This window comes from Bos javanicus, chromosome X (assembly GCF_032452875.1).
Source record: "Bos javanicus breed banteng chromosome X, ARS-OSU_banteng_1.0, whole genome shotgun sequence".
In the NCBI taxonomy this organism is placed as follows: Eukaryota; Metazoa; Chordata; class Mammalia; order Artiodactyla; family Bovidae; genus Bos; species Bos javanicus.
In genome coordinates this window covers 139,093,615-139,112,646 of record NC_083897.1, presented here as the reverse complement: position 1 = coordinate 139,112,646, position 19,032 = coordinate 139,093,615, and the positions used below count along the sequence as shown (strand labels likewise).

At 45.9% G+C, this 19,032-nt stretch overlaps 2 protein-coding genes across 6 annotated transcripts in view; one reads left to right on the top strand and one right to left on the bottom strand.

Moving 5' to 3' along the window:
• Window positions 1–1,777, top strand: part of LOC133242143 (uncharacterized) — a 487,229-nt gene extending 485,452 nt beyond the window's left edge. For 3 of the 5 annotated variants that reach the window (XR_009734783.1, XR_009734782.1, XR_009734781.1), the window contains 2 exons: window positions 294–522; window positions 1,190–1,776. The gene's annotated coding sequence lies outside the window, so the exon portion shown is untranslated. Of the gene's footprint in view, window positions 1–293; window positions 523–1,189 lie in introns of all 5 variants that reach the window. The other 2 variants (XR_009734787.1, XR_009734785.1) reach the window with 2 other exon arrangements.
• Window positions 1–19,032, bottom strand: part of ANOS1 (anosmin 1) — a 207,960-nt gene that overhangs the window by 20,967 nt on the left and 167,961 nt on the right. Inside the window, exons 7-9 of the mRNA XM_061408192.1 lie at window positions 17,709–17,914; window positions 13,730–13,874; window positions 4,386–4,532 (exon numbers count right to left, since the gene is read on the bottom strand). Coding sequence (XP_061264176.1) covers window positions 4,386–4,532; window positions 13,730–13,874; window positions 17,709–17,914 — 498 coding nt within the window. The remainder of the gene's footprint in view (window positions 1–4,385; window positions 4,533–13,729; window positions 13,875–17,708; window positions 17,915–19,032) is intronic.

Genomic DNA, 19,032 nt, shown 5'->3' with positions numbered 1-19,032 from the left:
TTCTCCACTTGGGGAGACTGTGGGGAGAACATCTAAACCTCTCTGTGGGCGGGTGCATGGTCCAAGCTCTGTGCAAGACTCTTCTAGGGGTCTATGTCCTCTGACCTAAGAGTCTCACCTCTGGGTGGGGGGAATATGTATGCACATGTGTGACTCAGAAGGTGTGTTCACAGGATGTCCACAACGGTGCTGTTCTTTTCCATCTTTAAGATTCTTTGATGCAGATCCTTTGAAAAGTATTGAATTTGCTACATCACATCTGTTTTATGTTTCGTTTCGCTTTTGGCCCCAAGGCACGTGTGATCCTAGCTTCCCGACCAGGGACGGAACCCGCGACCCCTGCTTTGGAAGGTGATGTCTTGACCACTGGACCAGCAGGGAAGTCCTTCTTCCCAGCCCATCACTGGGGCCAACCAAATCTCCAGCCACTGTTGACAAGAAACGTCACAGCTGGAGGTGTCCCGGGCACAAAACGGTGCAGCAAGATGAGTGGATGAATCAGTGCTTCCTGCAAGAGACTGGGTGAGTGTCCCCCATGTACTGTTAACTGCGGGAAGCCAGGTACAGGTCGTTAAGATCCTATCTGGATAAACTCAAGTTACAGGTACAACATGTGTGCACGTTCAGAAGTCAGGATGTTGGCGGTTTACTCCTCTGAGCCTGATATGCTTTCATCTCCCGTATGTTCACCTTTTCCTTAGATGAGATGCTTACACGTTCGATAATAAAACGTGTTATTTCATTGATACTAATGTCATATGGACGTACGATGCTAATTTTTAATTGGTAAGGACAGTCATCCTCCGATACCCACTGGAGGCTGGGGATTGGACCCCCCACCTTGAATACCAAATTCCAAGGATGGATGCTGGAGTCCCAACAGTGAGCCCTTCATACCTGCGGGTTCTGCATCCTTGGGTTCAACCAGCTGCTGACCGTAGACAAGAGTACGGGACCCACAGACCGGTGAATCTGCAGATGCAGAACCCGCTGATGTGGAGAGCTGACTGTATAAGAGATTAAATAAATTCTATCATTTAATGTTAATATGAATATTAAAATTAATCAACTAATATTAATTTAAATGTTGCAATATGTATACATAATGTTACTTTAGTAATATTGAATAAATTTAACTTAACATATGATAGTAATAAAATACTAAACCTTATTGGTAATGTTATTTTAGCTACAGAATGAATTTGAGCAGCTTGGAAGAAAATTCCAGAACAAGAGCTCCAGCATCAATATCCCGGCACATGAGCTGATAACACTGAGTAAAACGGTACCTCAGAAAAGTAACAATTTTGAAAACTAATTCATGAAACAATTTTGCCTAAAAGAGATTTTGAGTCTTAAAATGCACAGAAGTGATAATACGTATGTCAATTATCTCTAAAAGCAGTATTTCAGTAATGCAAAACAAATACTCTTAGGAAACAAAGGAATGAAAGGAATTTATCTCAAAGATAAAAAGAAAACAGAATCTATTCTAAGGATGAACATTCACTGCAGTATTAACGATAAAACAAATTCTGAAGGCAACTAAATGTTTGGCTACAGTGCAATTACGACAGCACATAATATCCATCAAAGTAACCATTTCAAAATGTTACTAAAAAGACTAACAGTATATAAAATGCAAATATATTATTTGAAAATGTGGTCATTTTACATATACACACACACACATAAAAATGGCTTCCCTGGTGGCTCAGCCTGCAATCCAAGAGACCTGGGTTCGATCACTGGGTCGGGAAGATGCCCTGGAGAAGGGAACGGCAACCCACTGGAGAATCCCATGGACAGAGGAGCCTGGCGGGCTACAGTCCACGGGGTCCCAAAGAGTCGGACACGACTGAGAGACAGTTCGGTTCAGTCACTCAGTCGTGTCTGACTCTTTGTGACCCCATGAATCGCAGCATGCCAGGCCTCCCTGTCCATCACCAGCTTCCAGAGTTCACCCAAACTCAAGTGCATCAAGTCGGTGATGCCATCCAGCCATCTCATCCTCTGTCGTCCCCTTCTCCTCCTTCCCCCAATCCCTCCCAGCATCAGGGTCTTTTCCAATGTGTCAACTCTTTGCATGAGGTGGCCAAAGTATTGGAGTTTAAGCCTCAGCATCAGTCCTTCCAATGAACACCCAGGACTGGTCTCCTTTAGGATGGACTGGTTGGATGTCCTTGCAGTCCAAGGGACTCGCAAGAGTCTTCTCCAGCACCACAATTCAAAAACACCAATTCTTCGGCATTCAGCTTTCTTCACAGTCCAACTCTCATATCCATACATGACCACTGGAAAAACCATAGGCTTGGCTAGACTTGGCAAAGTAATATCTCTGCTTTTTAATATGCTATCTAGGTTGGTTATAACTATCTTTCCAAGAAGTAAGTGTCTTTTAATTTCCTGGCTGCAATCACCATCTGCAGTAATTTTGGAGCCCCCCAAAATAAAGTCTGATACTGTTTCCACTGTTTCTGAGAGACTATGCATACATATATAATAACTTGGTGAGACACGAGAGGTATAGGAAACTTAGCAAAGCGAATCTACTAAAATGCTACTTTTGTGAACTACTGGGAAGAGAATTGGGTTTTTTCCTGTCTTCCAAATTATCTGCATTATGCACCTTTGTAATAAATAATTACTTTAGAACAGAGCTTTACAGTGCAAAATAACGACTGTTTTGAGTGTTTGAACACAAGACCGGCTTTCTAGGAAAGAGGTGAAGACAGGTCCATATCCCTGAAATGATGCAATGTCAGCAGCAGATTTCAGAACGTGGTAACACATTCCTGGGAACCAGGGGCAACCCATTCAAACGTCAGAGCAGCAAGGCATTCGATAAAAGAAGAAAGCGTGCATGCACTTTGTTCAGCTGTTTCCTTAATAGCAGTAGTGTGGCTTGATGGTGACATTTACACAAGCACCCTGACAGCTCAGAACTCTTAAACGCAAACAACAAACACAAAACTCTTAGACGAAAGCACAGGCAGAACACTCTCTGAAATAAATCACAGCAAGATCTTTTTGGCTCCACCTCTTAAGAGTAATGAAAATAAAATCAGAAAATAAACAAACAGGACCTAATTAAAGTTGAGAGCTTCTGCACAGCAAAGGAAATAATAAAACAAAAAGACAACCCAGAAATGAGAGGAAATATTTGCATATGACTGATGAAGCCTTAATCTACAAGCTCATACACCTCAATACCAACAAACCACCCAATCAAAAAACCAGAAGACCTAAAAAGACATTTCTCCAAAGACATGTAGGTGGCTAAGAGGAACATGAAAAGATGGTCAACGTTGCTAATTATTGCAGAAATACAAATCAAGACTACAATGAGTTACCACCTCATACCAGTCAAAATGACTGTCATCAAAAAGTCTACAAACAATAAATGCTGGAGAGAGTGTGGAGAAAAGGAAACTCGCTTGCACTGCTGGTGGGAATGCAAATTGGCGCAGCCACTTGAGAGAACAGTCTGGAAGTTCCTAAGAAAACTAAAAACAGAGCTACCATCTGACCCAGCAAGCCCACTCCTGGACACATACCTGCAGAAAACCGTCATTTGAAAACGTACATGCTGCCCACTGCAGCACTATTGACAACAGTCAAGACGCGGTGGCAGCCTAAATCTCCATCGACAGAGGAGTCCATGTGGCACACAGGCACACAGAATACTACTCAGCTTCGTAAAGACTGAAATCAATGCCACGTGCAGTGACATGGGTAGGGAGGTAGACATGATCACAGGAAGGGAATCAGGGAGAGAAACAGGGTATCACTTCTCTGCGGAATCTAAAAACAATGATACCGACGAACTTATTTACAAAACACAAATAGATTTACAGACTTAGAAAGCAAATTGACAGTTACCAAAGGGGACTGGTGGGGTTGGGGAACACACTGGGAGTCTGGGGTGGACAGGTGCAAGCTACTATATTTAAAATAGTCAACAGGGACCTACTGTATACCACAGGGAGCTCTGCTCAATGTAATCACCTAAGGCTTCCCTCATAGCTCAGTCGGTAAAGAATCTGCCTGCAATGCAGGAGACCTGGGTTCGATTCCTGGGTCGGGAGGATCGCCTGGAGAAGGAAATGGCAACCCCCTCCAGTACTCTTGCCTGGAGAGTCCCATGGACAGAGGAGCCTGGCGGGCTACAGTCCATGGGGTCGCAAGGAGTCAGACACGACTTAGCGACTAAACCACCACCACCACCAACTGGAAAAAGAATCTGAAAAAGAATCAACCTGTGTTTATGTACAACCGAATCCCTTTGGTGTACACCTGAAACTCACACAACACTGTCCATCAACTGTACTCCAATATTAGAATAAAACTCAAGGACAACGATGACTAAGCAATCATCTGCTCACCTTCGGTCTTCTTCCAGTAGACCTTGACCTGCAGCTGGTTGTCTTGGAAGAATGGAGCCCCGACTTCCAGGAGGCGAGCGGGCCGGCGTCTTTGAAGGGGAGGCTGCGTGTGCATCACACTCTTTCTACTTTTCCCGAGCTGTTCTTCTACAAGAGTGCACAACATTCTGATTTACTGGTTAGAAAGCAACATGGAACCTGATGGTAATCCCAGTGCATTTGATTTCTTTCTGTGATCCTTTCCTATTTAGCGCCTGTTTTTTAAAGGAAAACGTAATTCAGCCACAGATTCCTTCCTGCCCAGGTTGACCACACCTCCCCCTTCATCATAGGCTGTAATGCAGACCTAAAAGTATGCTGTGTAGATTACACTGAATCCGCAAATTTAACTTAGTAAGAACATACTTTCACCAACCTTGATAGATGCTCTGATTTCAGTAATTAGTGGAAATAGTATTTCTCACAATACATGAATTTTTTTTTGGCACTTGTGAAGGAAGTCAATGAAGTAATATTAAAATACCATTTCATGAAAACAATATACTCGGTGGGTTTTCGCTGAAGGACCAGCATGTTAGATTCCTCCGTCTTGAGAGAGACAGAGGCGAGTTCACATGGCTTAGTAGGAAAGATACCCAAAACTCCTGGCCTCTGATCTCTCCTTTTGCAGCTCACTGACTTTTAGAAGTTGCACATATAGAAATAATGTCCTTTTCTGCTTTCAGAATTCCAAGTACTCCTATGAGATATAATATCTCAACCTGTATTGATGATAAACCACTAAGCAATGTGAAAAAGTTCACTTAAAACTCAGCATTTAGAAAACTAAGATCATGGCATCTGGTCCCTTCACTTCATGGCAAATAGATGAGGAAACAATAGAAACAGTGACAGACTTCATTTTGGGGGGCTCCAGAATCACTGCAGATGGTGACTGCAGCCATGAAATTAAAAGACGCTTGCTCCTTGGAACAAAAGCTATGACCAACCTAGACAGCATATTAAAAAGCAGAAACATTACTTTGCCAACAAAGGTCCGTCTAGTCAAGGCTATGGTTTTTCCAGTAGTCATGTATGGATGTGAGAGTTGGACTATAAAGAAAGCTGAGTGCTGAAGAATTGATACTTTTGAACTGTGGTGTTGGAGAAGACTCTGGAGAGTCCCTTGGACTGCAGGGAGATCCAACCAGTCCATTCTAAAGGAAATCAATTTTGAATATTCATTGGAAGGACTGATGCTGAAGCTGAAACTCCAATCCTTTGGCCACCTGCTGTGAAGAGCTGACTCATTGGAAAAGACCCTGATGCTGGGAAAGATGGGAGGCAGGAAGAGAAGGGGACGAGAGAGGATGAGATGGTTGGATGGCATCAGTGACTCGGTGGACTTGAGTTTGAGTAAACTCTGCGAGTTGCTGATGGGCAGGGAAGCCTGGTGTGCTGCAGTCCACTGGGTCACAAAGAGTCGGACATGACTGAGTGACTAAAGTGACTGATCTTCAAAGGTAGTAATGCCTAGGCGTGAAATAGGATTTAGATATATGAAAAAAGAGAAGAAAAAGGGATATAACTCAGGAACAGCCAGGTGGCAGAGCAGCATGGGATAGGGTGGGGAGAAGCGGGTGGGGCTTCCTGCTCCAAGGAGTCCCCCTCCCAGCACGCATTCACCAAGTCCAGAACCCTCTGAATCCTGGCATCTGGGGTTTACGGAGGCTTCATTACACAGACATGACTGATTAAATTATTAGCCACCGATGACTGAACTGCACCTCCAGCCACTCTCTCTTCCTCAGAGGTGGTGGTAGGAAGTGGAGACAGAAAGTTCCAAGCTTCCAGTCACTGGTACGTTCCTCTCATGGCCACCCTGTCCTTCAGTGCTGTCCAAAAAAATCACCTCATTCACATAAGAAAACACACCTTCATGGCTCTCGCTGCTTAGGGAATTCCAAGAGTTTCTGGAGCCGTGTGCCTGGAACAGGCCAACACCAATGTCATCTTTAAGTCACAACGTCACAGCCTGTGAGAAGCCTTACATCCAAGTCTACAGACCCCAGCACAGCAAGCCTGGGGCCCAGAGTGGGGGCAGGGTCACAGGGAACCCACAAGACAGGCACCCAAACATGCCCCTTTCTGGATGCCACCGTGGGCTTACAGAATCCTGCTGCTTACACCTAAGGCATGTTTTAAAAAGAATTTAAGGTGTAATGGAATATTACTCAGCCATAAACAGGAATTAAACTCTGCCTTCTTCATAAACATGGAGGGACCTGGAGACTGCCATAGTGTGAAGGAAGTCAGAAAGACAAATACATTAATGCATGTATGTAGAATATAGAAAAATAGTGTAGATGAGCTTATTTGCAAAGCAGAGATAGAGACACACACATAGAGAACACACCCAAGGATACCAAGGGGGTTAAGAGTGGCGTGGGATGAACTGGGAGATAGCAATTTACACACATACACTAAACTAATGAGAACCTGACTCATTGGAAAAGACCCTGATGCTGGGAAGGATGGAAGGCAGGAGGAGAAGGGGACGGCAGAGGATGAGATACTTGGATGGCATCACCCACTTGATGGGCATGAGTTTGAGCAAGCTCCGGGGGTTCGTGATGGACAGGGAGGCCTGGCGTGCTGCAGTCCGTGGGGTCCCAAAGAATGGGACACGACTGAGTGACTGAACTGAAGGTGAATGAGAACCTACTGTATACCACAGAGAACTCTACTCAATGCTCTGTAGTGGTCTATATGAGAAGACATCTGAAAGAGAGGATACGTGTATACATATAACTGCCTGTGCTGTATAGCAGAAACTAATACCAACACTGTGAAATCAACTGTACTCCAATAAAAAGCTTTTTTTAGAAAGTTTAAGGCTTTTCACAAATCTTAAATTTTTCACAAGCTCATTTATGCATCTAATTCCTTAAATAACCTGTCCTGTTAAGAATTCACTGGCAGATAACCAAGACAGTCTAGACGGTTGTTTAACCTCTCTGTGAATATTGTCGTCCTTCGGCCTGTTATATCCCATGGAAATGTTTAGTTTTCACTACCGACGTAAAAAAAGCGTATATATCTCAGGATTGAACGTCTGCTGCTTTACTGAATGATTTCAGCGTGAACCCGCGTGGCCACGCCCCCACACATGGACACGCCCCCACACATAGAGGACACGCCCCCACACAGCACATGCCCCAGAGGACACGCCCACAGAGGACACGCCCACACACAGGGGCACGCCCCCAGAGGACACGCTGACACATAGAGGATGCACAGTCCAACCTCAGCCCTGGGAGTCGTCCCTCCCTCTGAGCGTGTCCTCCACTTCCAGCAGGAAACAAAAATGGAATAAAAGCCGTTTCTCCATATTCTGAAAATGGATGAGGTCTGGTTTATACTCTTTAAATAGTCCTGAAAGTGAAAGAGAACTGAGTGACTAGGCTGTTTCTCCAGATGTTAGATGAACTCTGGAATATTCTTCCAGCTCCATGAGTCCACTACATCAAGCATTTGGAAACTGTCACCCCTGGAAATGTTCCTCCTGCCTCCCAAGAGAGCAAGTTACGTTTCTATTAAAGACAGGATTATGTCTTTCTTTCCTTCAAGGGGCCCTTTTATAAAACTGTGTGAACACGCACCCTTTGCTTTCATAGAAACGTTTATCATGAAAACGCCTAGTAGCCTGCAGCCCTGGAAAAACAGCATTCAAAAAGTAATTTATATGCTGACATTTAGAGCACTGCTTCCTATAAAATATAATTTCCCTTGCTTAAACTGGAAAGTTGTAGTGATTCTTTACTTCTGGTTGGTTCATGATGAAAACTCATTGTGTTCCTGTCACAGGCACACATTACTGTTTATGGGATTATACATCAACGTTGGGTTACAAAGCGTGTCCTGACACACACTCAGCTGTGTCCTGCCTAATCCTGTGTTAAGACAGTCTCTGCTGGAGGCCACCCTGAAACCCAAGTAACATGTATTATGACTGGTACTTTGCAGCATCACTTATTTTTTTTTAATTGTTCTGATCCTTCTGACAGGAATCAGTTAATCCTAGAACAAAGTGGCCTTTGGTAGGTTAAATATCATATCTCTTTCTTGGTTACGTAAAATGGTACATGAGTGCTCAGTCATGTCCAACTCTTTGAGACCTCATGGACTGTAGCCGAAACTACGACCAACCCTAGACAGCATATTAAAAAGCAGAGACATTACTTTGCCAACAAAAGTCCATCTGAGCAAAGCTGTGGTTTTTCCAGTAGTCATGTATGGATGTGAGAGTTGGACCATAAAGAAAGCTGAGAGCTGAAGAATTGATGCTTTTGAACTGTGATGTTGGAGGAGACTCTTGAGTGTCCTTTGGACTGCAAGGAGATACAACCAGTCCATCCTAAAGGAAATCAGTCCTGAGTGTTTATTGGAAGGACTGATGTTGAAGCTGAAACTTCAATACTTTGGCCACTCGATGCGAAGACCTGACTCTTTTGAAAAGACCCTGATGCTGGGAAAGATTGAGGGTGGGAGGAGAAGGGGATGACAGAGGATGAAATGGTTGGATGGCATCACCGACTCAAGGGACATGAGTTTGGGTGGACTCCGGGAGTTGGTGATGGACAGGGAGGCCTGGCGTGCTGCGGTTCATGGGGTCACAAAAGTCAGACACGACTGAGCTATTGAACTGAACTGAGCTGGACTGTAGCCCACCATGCTCCTCTGTTCATGGGATTCTCGGCTGTGGGCAGAAACGCATATTCAATTACAGGACTCATACGGCCCCTTCATGGATCGCAGCTATACCAGCCTCTAAGGGGTGAGGAACGCTGTTTATTGGGAAAACTGGAAAAACACCAAAAGGCCAACTTAACTTTGCACAAGACAGAAATCCCCACCACCAGTAGAAGAAAAACTACCATCTCAGGAGAATCAGACGTTTAAAGGATTTTGGTTTGAGGAGAAATCAGTGAGTAGTAAGTTGGGGAAACAGGAAAGCGTGAGATGTGGGCATAAGTGAAGAGACGGCAGGAATACGTGATGGTCTTGAGAGGGGAAGAAATCTGTGATACTGGTTAATGTTTTCTAGAGACTGTTCTGACAGTCATCTATAAGACAGATATTGAAGAAAGGCTGGAAATGAATAATAATTAGGAGATAAATTGTATCAGGAAGGTGGCAATGGCCTGGACAGTGGGCAAGACCTGGACAGGTCCCCACGTCGCAGGTGAGGTTAGAACACCAGAGGACTTTGATTCCTCATGAAGTGGATTTCTGGAGAGAGGTAAACCGAGGCATGAAAAACGACCTCTCCTGACCTCAGGCTCGAACAGAAGGGCTGAGGGACAGGTGCTCTGAGGGTAGGGCCGTGGAGAGAAACAGCGGTGAAAGGATGAGATGATCGTGGTTTGGAGGATGGTCCATTTCACGAAGCTGTCAGCCATCCCAGTGGCGGTGCCGGGCGGGCAGCCAAACATACAGCTCTGGTTTCTGGGGTGGGGGGGTGGCGGCATCAGGTTGTGGGGTGCCCAGGGTGGCCTCGGCACACGGATGGCAGGACACCCATGGGACTGACTGCGATCTCCAAGGGGGGAAGCTCCTCCTGCTTCATTCCCCGCCCCCACCCTGTGCTGGTTCTCTGCACACACAGTGCTGTGTTCCAGAGCTGCACGTGTGCGGTGTGATGCCTGCTGCTCTGCAAGGCCCAGGAGAGGCCGGCAGGCTCGGTGCCTACTGCCGTGTCAGTCTGTCTGCCTCCACGACTCCCTGGCAGCTCTCTGCACCATGCATGGGCTAGTCTCTCTGTTATCCTGGCCACGTGTTTACAGACTCCACATTGGGCTCTCGGAAGGCTGACATCAGGTGTGTCTAATGCGGTAACGTGTGCGTGAGTTCATGTTAATACATGAAAACATTGTATTATATAGAATGCATAGAAATAGATACATAAAGACTGTATAATGTACACATACAATAGTCTATACTGTATATATATTCACATATATACTTTTTCCTTTGTATATGACATATTTGTTTATACTCTAGTGAGGTCTATGATAGTATGATATAGTAACTGTTCCCATAGTTAGACTCAGTTTGATGAATGAATTAAAGTGTGCAAGTTGCTCAGTCATGTCTGACTGTTTGCGACCCCGTGGGCTATAGAGTCCATGGAATTCTCCAGGCCAGAATACTGGAGTGGGTAGCGTTTCCCTTCTCCAGGGGGATCTTGCCAACCCAGGGATTGAACCCAGGTCTCCTGCATTGCAGGTGGATTCTTTCCCAGCTGAGCCACCAGGGAAGCCCAAGAATACTGGATGAATGGATGTAGGATTGCATTTAAAGAAATTAATGAATGGTGGGTGCAGCCACTATGGAAAACAATATGAAAGTTCCTAAGAAAACTAAAAATAGGACTATTGTATGACCCAGCTACCCCATTTCTGGGCACGTATCCAGACAAAATTATAATCCAAAAAGGTACACGCACCTCTACGTTCATTGCAGCCAACACATGTGAAACAACCCCAAGGCCCACCAAGAGAGGAAGGGATAAAGAAGGTGTGGTACATATAGACAATGGAATATTACTCAGCCGCGAAAAAGAATGAGACGATGCCATCTGCAGTGACATGGATGGGCCTAGCGATGATCATACTAAGCGCATTAAGTCTGACAGAGAAAGACTAATACTGTATGGTCTCACCCGTGGGATCTAAAATGACGCCAATGAACTTACCTATGAAACAGAAACAGCCTCACAGACGTTGAGAACAGACTGGTGATTACCAAGGCAGCCAGCAATGGGGAGGGATGGAGTGGGAAGTTGGGGTTAGCAGATGTGAGCTTTGATATAGAGAACGGATAAGCAACAAGGTCCTATTGTGTATCACAGGGAACTATATTTAACATCCTGTGATAAACCATCATGGAGAAGAATATACTTTTTAAAATGTACATATATATACATAACTGAAATCACTTTGCTGAACAACAGAAAATTGCCACAACGTGGTCCATCAACTGCACTTCAATAAAAAACTTCTTTTAAAAAATCAAGGAAGTTATTACATGCTCAGAAATGTCTCCATGAGAATTTTTACATAAAAGTAGTACTGTACCCAGGCTGATACACAGAAATAGTGGACTTTTCAAATCCATCTAATCTCCCAAAGGACCCATTTCTGAAGTAGGGAGGAAGCTCTTGTTTCGAGAACTCTTTTGAAAAACACCATTTCAAGTGGACCTGCTCCTTTGGATCCCCATTATCTTCCAGGTGGTACAAGATAATTAGGGTTTCCTTCCCAAATGGCTCAGTCAGTGGTTAAAGCAGCCGCCTGCCAATGCAGGAGACACAGGTTCCATCCCTGGGTAGGGAAGATCCCCCGGAGAAGGAAATGGCAACCCGCTCCAATATTCTTGCCTGGAGAATCCCATGGACAGAGGAGTCCATGCGGGTTTGCAGAGTTGGACATGACTGAGCATGCGCACAAGCTCAAGGAACATGGTTATGGACTATCCCTGCATCTAACTCAGAGGAGCCAGCCTCAGTTCAGTTCAGTTCAGTCGCTCAGTCGTGTCCAACTCTTTGCGACCCCATGAACTGCAGCACACCAGGCCTCCCTGTCCATCACCAACTCCCAGAGTCCACCCAAACCCATGTCCATTGAGTCGGTGATGCCATCCAACCATCTCATCCTCTGTCGTCCCCTTCTCCTCCTGTCCTCAATCTTTCCCAGCAACAGGGTCTTTTCAAATGAGTCAGCTCTTCGCATCAGGTGGCCAAAGTATTGGAGTTTCAGCTTCAACCTACTCTTTCCTAAATTCTAGACACTTGTCACACTGTCCTGGTTTGACCCAGGCCTGGAGCCATGATGAAAGGCAGACCTTGTGAGCCTGGAGCAGCAACACTTGCGGAGATGCCTGTGGCCTTTCCCAGGCTGACCGTCCATCAGCCCGGCCCCAGGAGCCTCCCCACGGCCCTACCCGCCACTCCCCAGCTGTCGGCAAAAGCCAGAAACACCACAGCACCCAACATCTGGCTCAGAGACGAGGGTCTCATACGCCCTTCCTCTCACTGTGCTAAGTTCATGGTCACAGACGAGCTTGGTAACACTGGCGCCTAGGATGTGGGCGTGGGGTGACATGGTCACTGCTGCCAGTGCGGTACTGGGTAGCCTTCTGCAGGAATTGTGACCACTGTGTGAAACCCACAAAAAAAAGGGGTTGAAAGCCTCAAATGCATGTTGCATTTGAAGAGGGAATTAACAGTTTCTGAGAGTTTAGCTACAAGGATCCTTCTCGAAGACCCGTACGCGTGTGTGAGGACCCGATCGTGTGAACACAAGCGTTTGCTGGAATGGGACACCTTCTTAAGTGTCCATTGTGACACCACAAGTATCTGTGAAACAGATAAAAGTCGTACAGAAAACTCCAAGGCAGGGCTTCCCTGGTGGCTCAGTGGTAAAGAATCCGCCTGCCAAAGCAGGAGACACGGGTTCGCTCACCGGTCCAGGAAGATCCCACGCGTCATGGGGCAGCTAAGCCCGGGTACCACAGCTAGTGAGCCCGTGTGTCCTAGAACCCGTGGTCTGTAACGAGGAAGCAGCTCAGTGAGAAGCCTGGGCACCATAACTAGGCAACAGTTCCTGCTTGCCGCTGCTAGAGAAAAGCCCTCACACAGCTATGAAGACCCAGCACAGACACATTAAAAAAAAAACAAAAACTATAAAAATAAAGACACATTTGCATAAGGATCCTGAATCGTGTCGATATTGGCACCTGCTGGGATGAGACACCTTTTCTTCTGAAGTTTCTATTAGAATAAGGACCCTGAATCATGTCAATATCAGCATCTGCTAGAATGGGACACCTTTTCTTCTGAAGTATCTATTACAAGAAAGACCCCGAATCACGTCAATATCAGCATCTGCTAGAATGAGACACCTTTTCTGCCGAAGTTTCCATTAGAATAAGGACCCTGAATCATGTCAATATTAGCATCAGCTAGAATGAGACACCATTTCTTCTGAAGTTTCCACTAGAATAAGGACCCTGAATCATGTCAATATCAGTGTCTGCTAGAATGAGACACCTTTTCTTCCGAAGTTTCCATTAGAATAAGGACTCTGAATCATGTCAATATTAGCATCTGCTAGTATGGGACATCTTTTCCTCTGAAGTTTCCATTATGATGCCAAAACACTGCACGCAGAATAGATGAAGACCGTGAGGAAGACGCCAAGGTAACACTTGTGCTGGTTCACAGGACACAGTCACACGCACGCTGGTAGGAAGACCTGCCCGGTGAAGACGGGAAGTGAGGGAAAGGAGCCGTGCACACTCACTGTTGTGGGCGGCGTGCGCAGACGTGAACTGCAGGGACACCTTGGCGCTCTTGAGGCGCGTCTGGCCCCAGTAGGTGATGGCTTGCAGCTCCACAGTGTAGTCGCAGCCCAGCTGCAGCGGCTCCAGGGTCACCGAGTTCTGGGACTGCAGGCGGAGGGGAGACGAGACTGCGTCAGAAGCCGCCCGGACCCTGAGCCTCCCGCCAGCGGTCCCCGGTCCTCAGGGAGCCCACCAGCTCCCACCTGACCTCCGCCAGGACTAAGATCACGGAACCTTCTACATCTTTAGCAAAGCCAGTCGTGCCGTGGATCCAAATAAATGTCACACAAAAGCATCTTTTTCTTTTTTTTGGAAACTGTGTCACTAACCCCATTATTGGATGCTCTGCAGTTATGTGATGATGAATAACTCACTCCTAGAACTCACAGTTCTAGGACTGTATGTGTGTTTGAATTCTGTGCCATTGGCAGGATGTGTGTGTGTGTGTGTGTGTGTATCCTGTGCCTTTTGTGGGATGTGTGTTTGTGTGCGTGTATCCTGTGCCTTTTGCAGAATGGGTGTGTGTGTTTGTGTGTGTATTCTGTGCCTTTTGTAGGACGGGTGTGTGTGTGTTTGTGTCTGTGTGTGTATCCTGTGCAATCTGCAGGGTATGTGTGAGTGTGTGTATTTTGTGCCCGTGCTAGGGCTGTGTGTGTGTGTGTGTGAATCGTGTGCCGTTGGCAGGATATATGTGCGTCTCTGTGTGTGTGTCCCTCACTCCTTCCTGGACGGCAGCTCACAGAGACAATGAGCGCCCTTTATAACAGACTAGCAGAGAGTCACAGCAGCGCACACCTGGAGAGACCCAGCGAACGGACATTCACTGTATTTCCCCAATGTGGATCCTCCGTCTTCTATGAGAAAATTTCCTCCGAAAGTTGTTAAGAAGAATCGACTTGACAGAATGCTTTTAAAAGTATGTTTTTATGGCTTGCGGGTATGATAATAAGGTCCCTTACAAGAACTGGGAATTGAGAGAAATAAGCTTGTGGTCTTAGAATTCAAACATCTGTCAAAAGATAGTACATGGGCAGTTCCGCGGTAGTACACTGCCCAGGATTTGGTGCTTTCAGTGTTGGGGCCAGAGTTCAATTCCCTGTGGAGGAACACATACAGCAAATGGAACAGGACACACACACGCGCACGCACACACACACACACACACACACAATGGAACAGGATGCACACACACACCATGCACACACACACCCAACAAATGGAACAGGATACACATGGCACAGGCTTCACACACACACACAATCCTAGAACTGGAACAAAACACACAACACACACACACACACACCCTGCAAATCACACAGGACACACACACAGACACACACAGACACACACACCCTTCAAATGGCACACGATTGAAACACACACAATCCTAGACCTGGCACAAAATACACATTCACACACATTCCCTGCAAACTGCACAGGATACACAGACAAGCACACACACCCATTCTGCAAAAGCCACAGCATACACACACACAAACACATCCTGCCAGCGGCACATAATTCTAACACATACACAATCCTACAACTGGCATAAAACATACACACACACACATACACACACATATATATCCTACACATGGCACGGAATATACACACACATCCTGCAAATGGTTAAAGACATACACACACAGCAAATAGCACAAAATACACACAGACACACGTCTTGCAAATGGCACTAACACACACACTCATACACAAACATCCTGCACAAGGCACAAGATTCACACACACAGTGATACAGGATACACACACACACACATCTTACAAATGGCACAGCACACACACACACACACACATACACACACACACCCTGCAAATGGTAGAGAATACACAGGCATACCCTGCAATGGTGAGGAAACACACACACTCTGCGAATGGTGCAGGATACACACACACACACACACACACTGCAATTGTCACAGGACACACACACACAAACATCCTGCAAATGACACAGAACTCACACACACACACCCTGCAAATGGCACAGAATACACACAGAGAAACATACACATAGATCCTGCAAATGGCATAGGATACACACACACAGACATCCTGCAGATGCACAAAATACACACACATACACGCACACAATCTCCTTTTAGTCTGCTGCTGCTAAGTTGCTTCAGTCATGTCCGACTCTGTGTGACCCCATAGACGGCAGCCCACCAGGCTCCCATCCCTGGGATTCTCCAGGCAAGAACACTGGAGCAGGTTGCCATTTCCTTCTCCAATGCATGAAAGTGAAAAGTGAGAGTGAAGTCGTGTCCGACTCTTAGCGACCCCATGGACTGCAGCCTTCCAGGCTCCTCTGTCCATGGGATTTTCCAGGCAAGAGTACTGGAGTGGGGTGCCATTGGGGCCACCTGATATCACATGTACTATATATATATTATACGTACACTGTACATGCATATATTTCATCATGTCACATTCTGATTTCCATTTCTGTGATTTCCCACCTTTATCTCCTTCGGCACTTTCTATGAGATGAGCACACATTATCAATTATCACTTGTTGCAGAGCTGTACGAAATAAAACCTGGAACTGTCAGAAAGTTTCTTACAAATAAAACAGCATTGCAGCTGGATATCAGTGATGTGGACTGGTAGAGATGTGTTTTACAATCCTCGATGGCACAAATACTGGAATGTTCATTTAAAAAAAATTGTTGCTGTCTTTTAAAAGCTCTTTTCAACATTAGTTTGTGCAATTCAATCGTATAAATTAGAGAGAAAGTTGTTCGTTTATGTTTTATAACATCAATATAAAAAAGTGTGTAATAAAAGCACATTTTTTTTATACATTAAGCATATGTCACACCAGGCAGAAAGTTCAGTGTTATGGAGATCTCATTGCAAGAAATGTTTTGGTGAAGATTTTATTTCTTGATATGTGGACAATAAGCCATCCCACATCCTTTTAATCCATGAGAAACATATATAGTCAAACATACATCTTGTAAACTGTGTGCAGTTCTAGCAATGACATTACAGATAGGAGCATCTTGCAATACACAACAGAAAAAGTAAAAACTTTAACTCCTCAATTCAGAAGGATCGCTTAAAAAAAAAAGCAAACCTTAATATCAAGGACATTTTGAATTGTACCATTTTCAGTGGCTAGACATAGCATATTCAAAAGCAGAGATATTACTTTGCCAACAAAGGTCCGTCTAGTCAAGGCTATGGTTTTTCCAGTGGTCATGTATGGATGTGAGAGTTGGACTGTGAAGGAAGCTGAGCGCCAAAGAATTGATACTTTTGAACTGTGGTGTTGGAGAAGACTCTAGCGAGTCCCTTGGACTGCAAGGAGACTCAACCAGTCCATCCTAAAGGAGACCAGTCCTGGGTGTTCTTTGGAAGGACTGATGCTGAGGCTGAAACTCCAGTACTCTGGCCACCTGATGCAAGGAGTTGACTCATTGGAAAAGACCCCGATGCTGGGAGGGATTGGAGGCAGGAGGAGAAGGGGACGACAGGATGAGATGGCTGGATGGCATCACTGACTTGATGTACATGAATTTGGGTGAACCCTGGGAGTTGGTGATGGACAGGGAGGCCTGGTATGCTGCCATTCATGGGGTTGCAAAGAGTCGGACACGACTGAGCGAGTGAACTGAACTGAGACAGGTACGATGGACATCATTCCAGTCCCTTTGATTTCTAGAGTTTGTGCTGGCCCTTTGGATATGAGTAAGTCAACAGACGACATTCAAGCGTTCTCAGCCTGAAATGTCCGAGGCTGATTGGCCGGTGTGGTCCTCTGATCACAGACTCTCCTTGGCCAGAGGGCGATGGGAATTCATTCCTCATCCACCCCTCTTCTGGGCTCACTGGAGGCTGCTCTTAAATGGGGCACCTTGAGTTCAACGCCCCCACGAGACACCGGGCCCCCTCCCCGGAATGGGCACTTACCCCATCCGTGGTCTTCCTCCTCTTCTTCTTGGTTGGCACAAGGGACTTGCCGCTGACTGTCCAGCTCCAGAAGACTTTGTAGTGGTGCACCGGGATGTCTGGTTCCTCGGCGACATCCCACGCGATGGTCACAGCCACGCTTCCGTCACTGTGGACGGTGGAGTTCACCAGCCGGAGGTTGGCTGGGGCCGGGGGTGCAGATGGATCTGAAATCGCAGGAGACAGAGTTCAGTTTTGAGGATGACCACAAACGCACCATCGACTCCATGGACAGGAGTTTGAGCAAACTCCGGGAGACCGTAAAGGACAGGGGAGCCTGGCATGCTGCCATCTGTGGGGTCGCAGAGAGTCAGACTCGACTGAGCAACTGAACAACCACGGAAGCGCCATTTCTGCTCATGTGACGACTACAGGGTCAATGCAGGAACACTGCCCTTTATATGTAGGATACTTGAAAACAAGCACTTCAGTTCAGTTGCTCAGTCATGTCCAACTCTTCGCGACCCCACGGACTGCAGCACGCCAGGCCTCCGTGTCCATCACCAACTCCCGGAGTTTACCCAAACTCATGTCCATCGAGTGGATGATGCCATCCAAGCATCTCATCCTCTGTCGTCCCCTTCTCCTCCTGCCTTCAATCTTTCCCAGCATTCAGAAACACTTTTTCAGCCTCAAATTGAAATACAGTCTACAGAAAAGTAGTCAAAGTGAAAATCGCTCAGTTGTGTCTGACTCTTTGCAACCCTATATTCTCCAGGCCAGAGTGGGTAGCCTTCCCCGTCTCCAGGGGATCTTCCAAACACAGGGACTGAACCGGGGTCTCCTGCATTGTAGGCAGATTCTTTACCAATGGAGCCACCAGGGAAGTCCACAGAATGGTAAGACACGTGCGTTTGGACCATGTTTGTAATCTAGACAGTTTCATACCACGGCAACACTGCCCAATTTTCACTGTCCTGAAACTGACAAAATTCTGTAAAACACCGTCAAATTCCATTTAGGTTGGGTGACGTTAAACACGTCAGCAATGGTGAAACACCTGTGAAAATTCTGAAAAGAGAAAACAGAAATCCGGGGCCAGCTCATACAAATAAGTGTTCATCTGAGTGGACCTGGAGCTGAACATCCTTGAGTCCAAAGTTTAGAGCCACATGGAGACATCAGCAAAAACAAACCATTTTTTTTTTTAATCCACATTACAAATGGGATGACAGATGGCTAATATGTTTGTCATTTCACCGTTTCTCGTTTGTTGCATAAACTGAGACCTTCTCAGCCGTTGAGAGAGACCAGGTCCTGGAACACCCAACCGAACCTGTGTCTC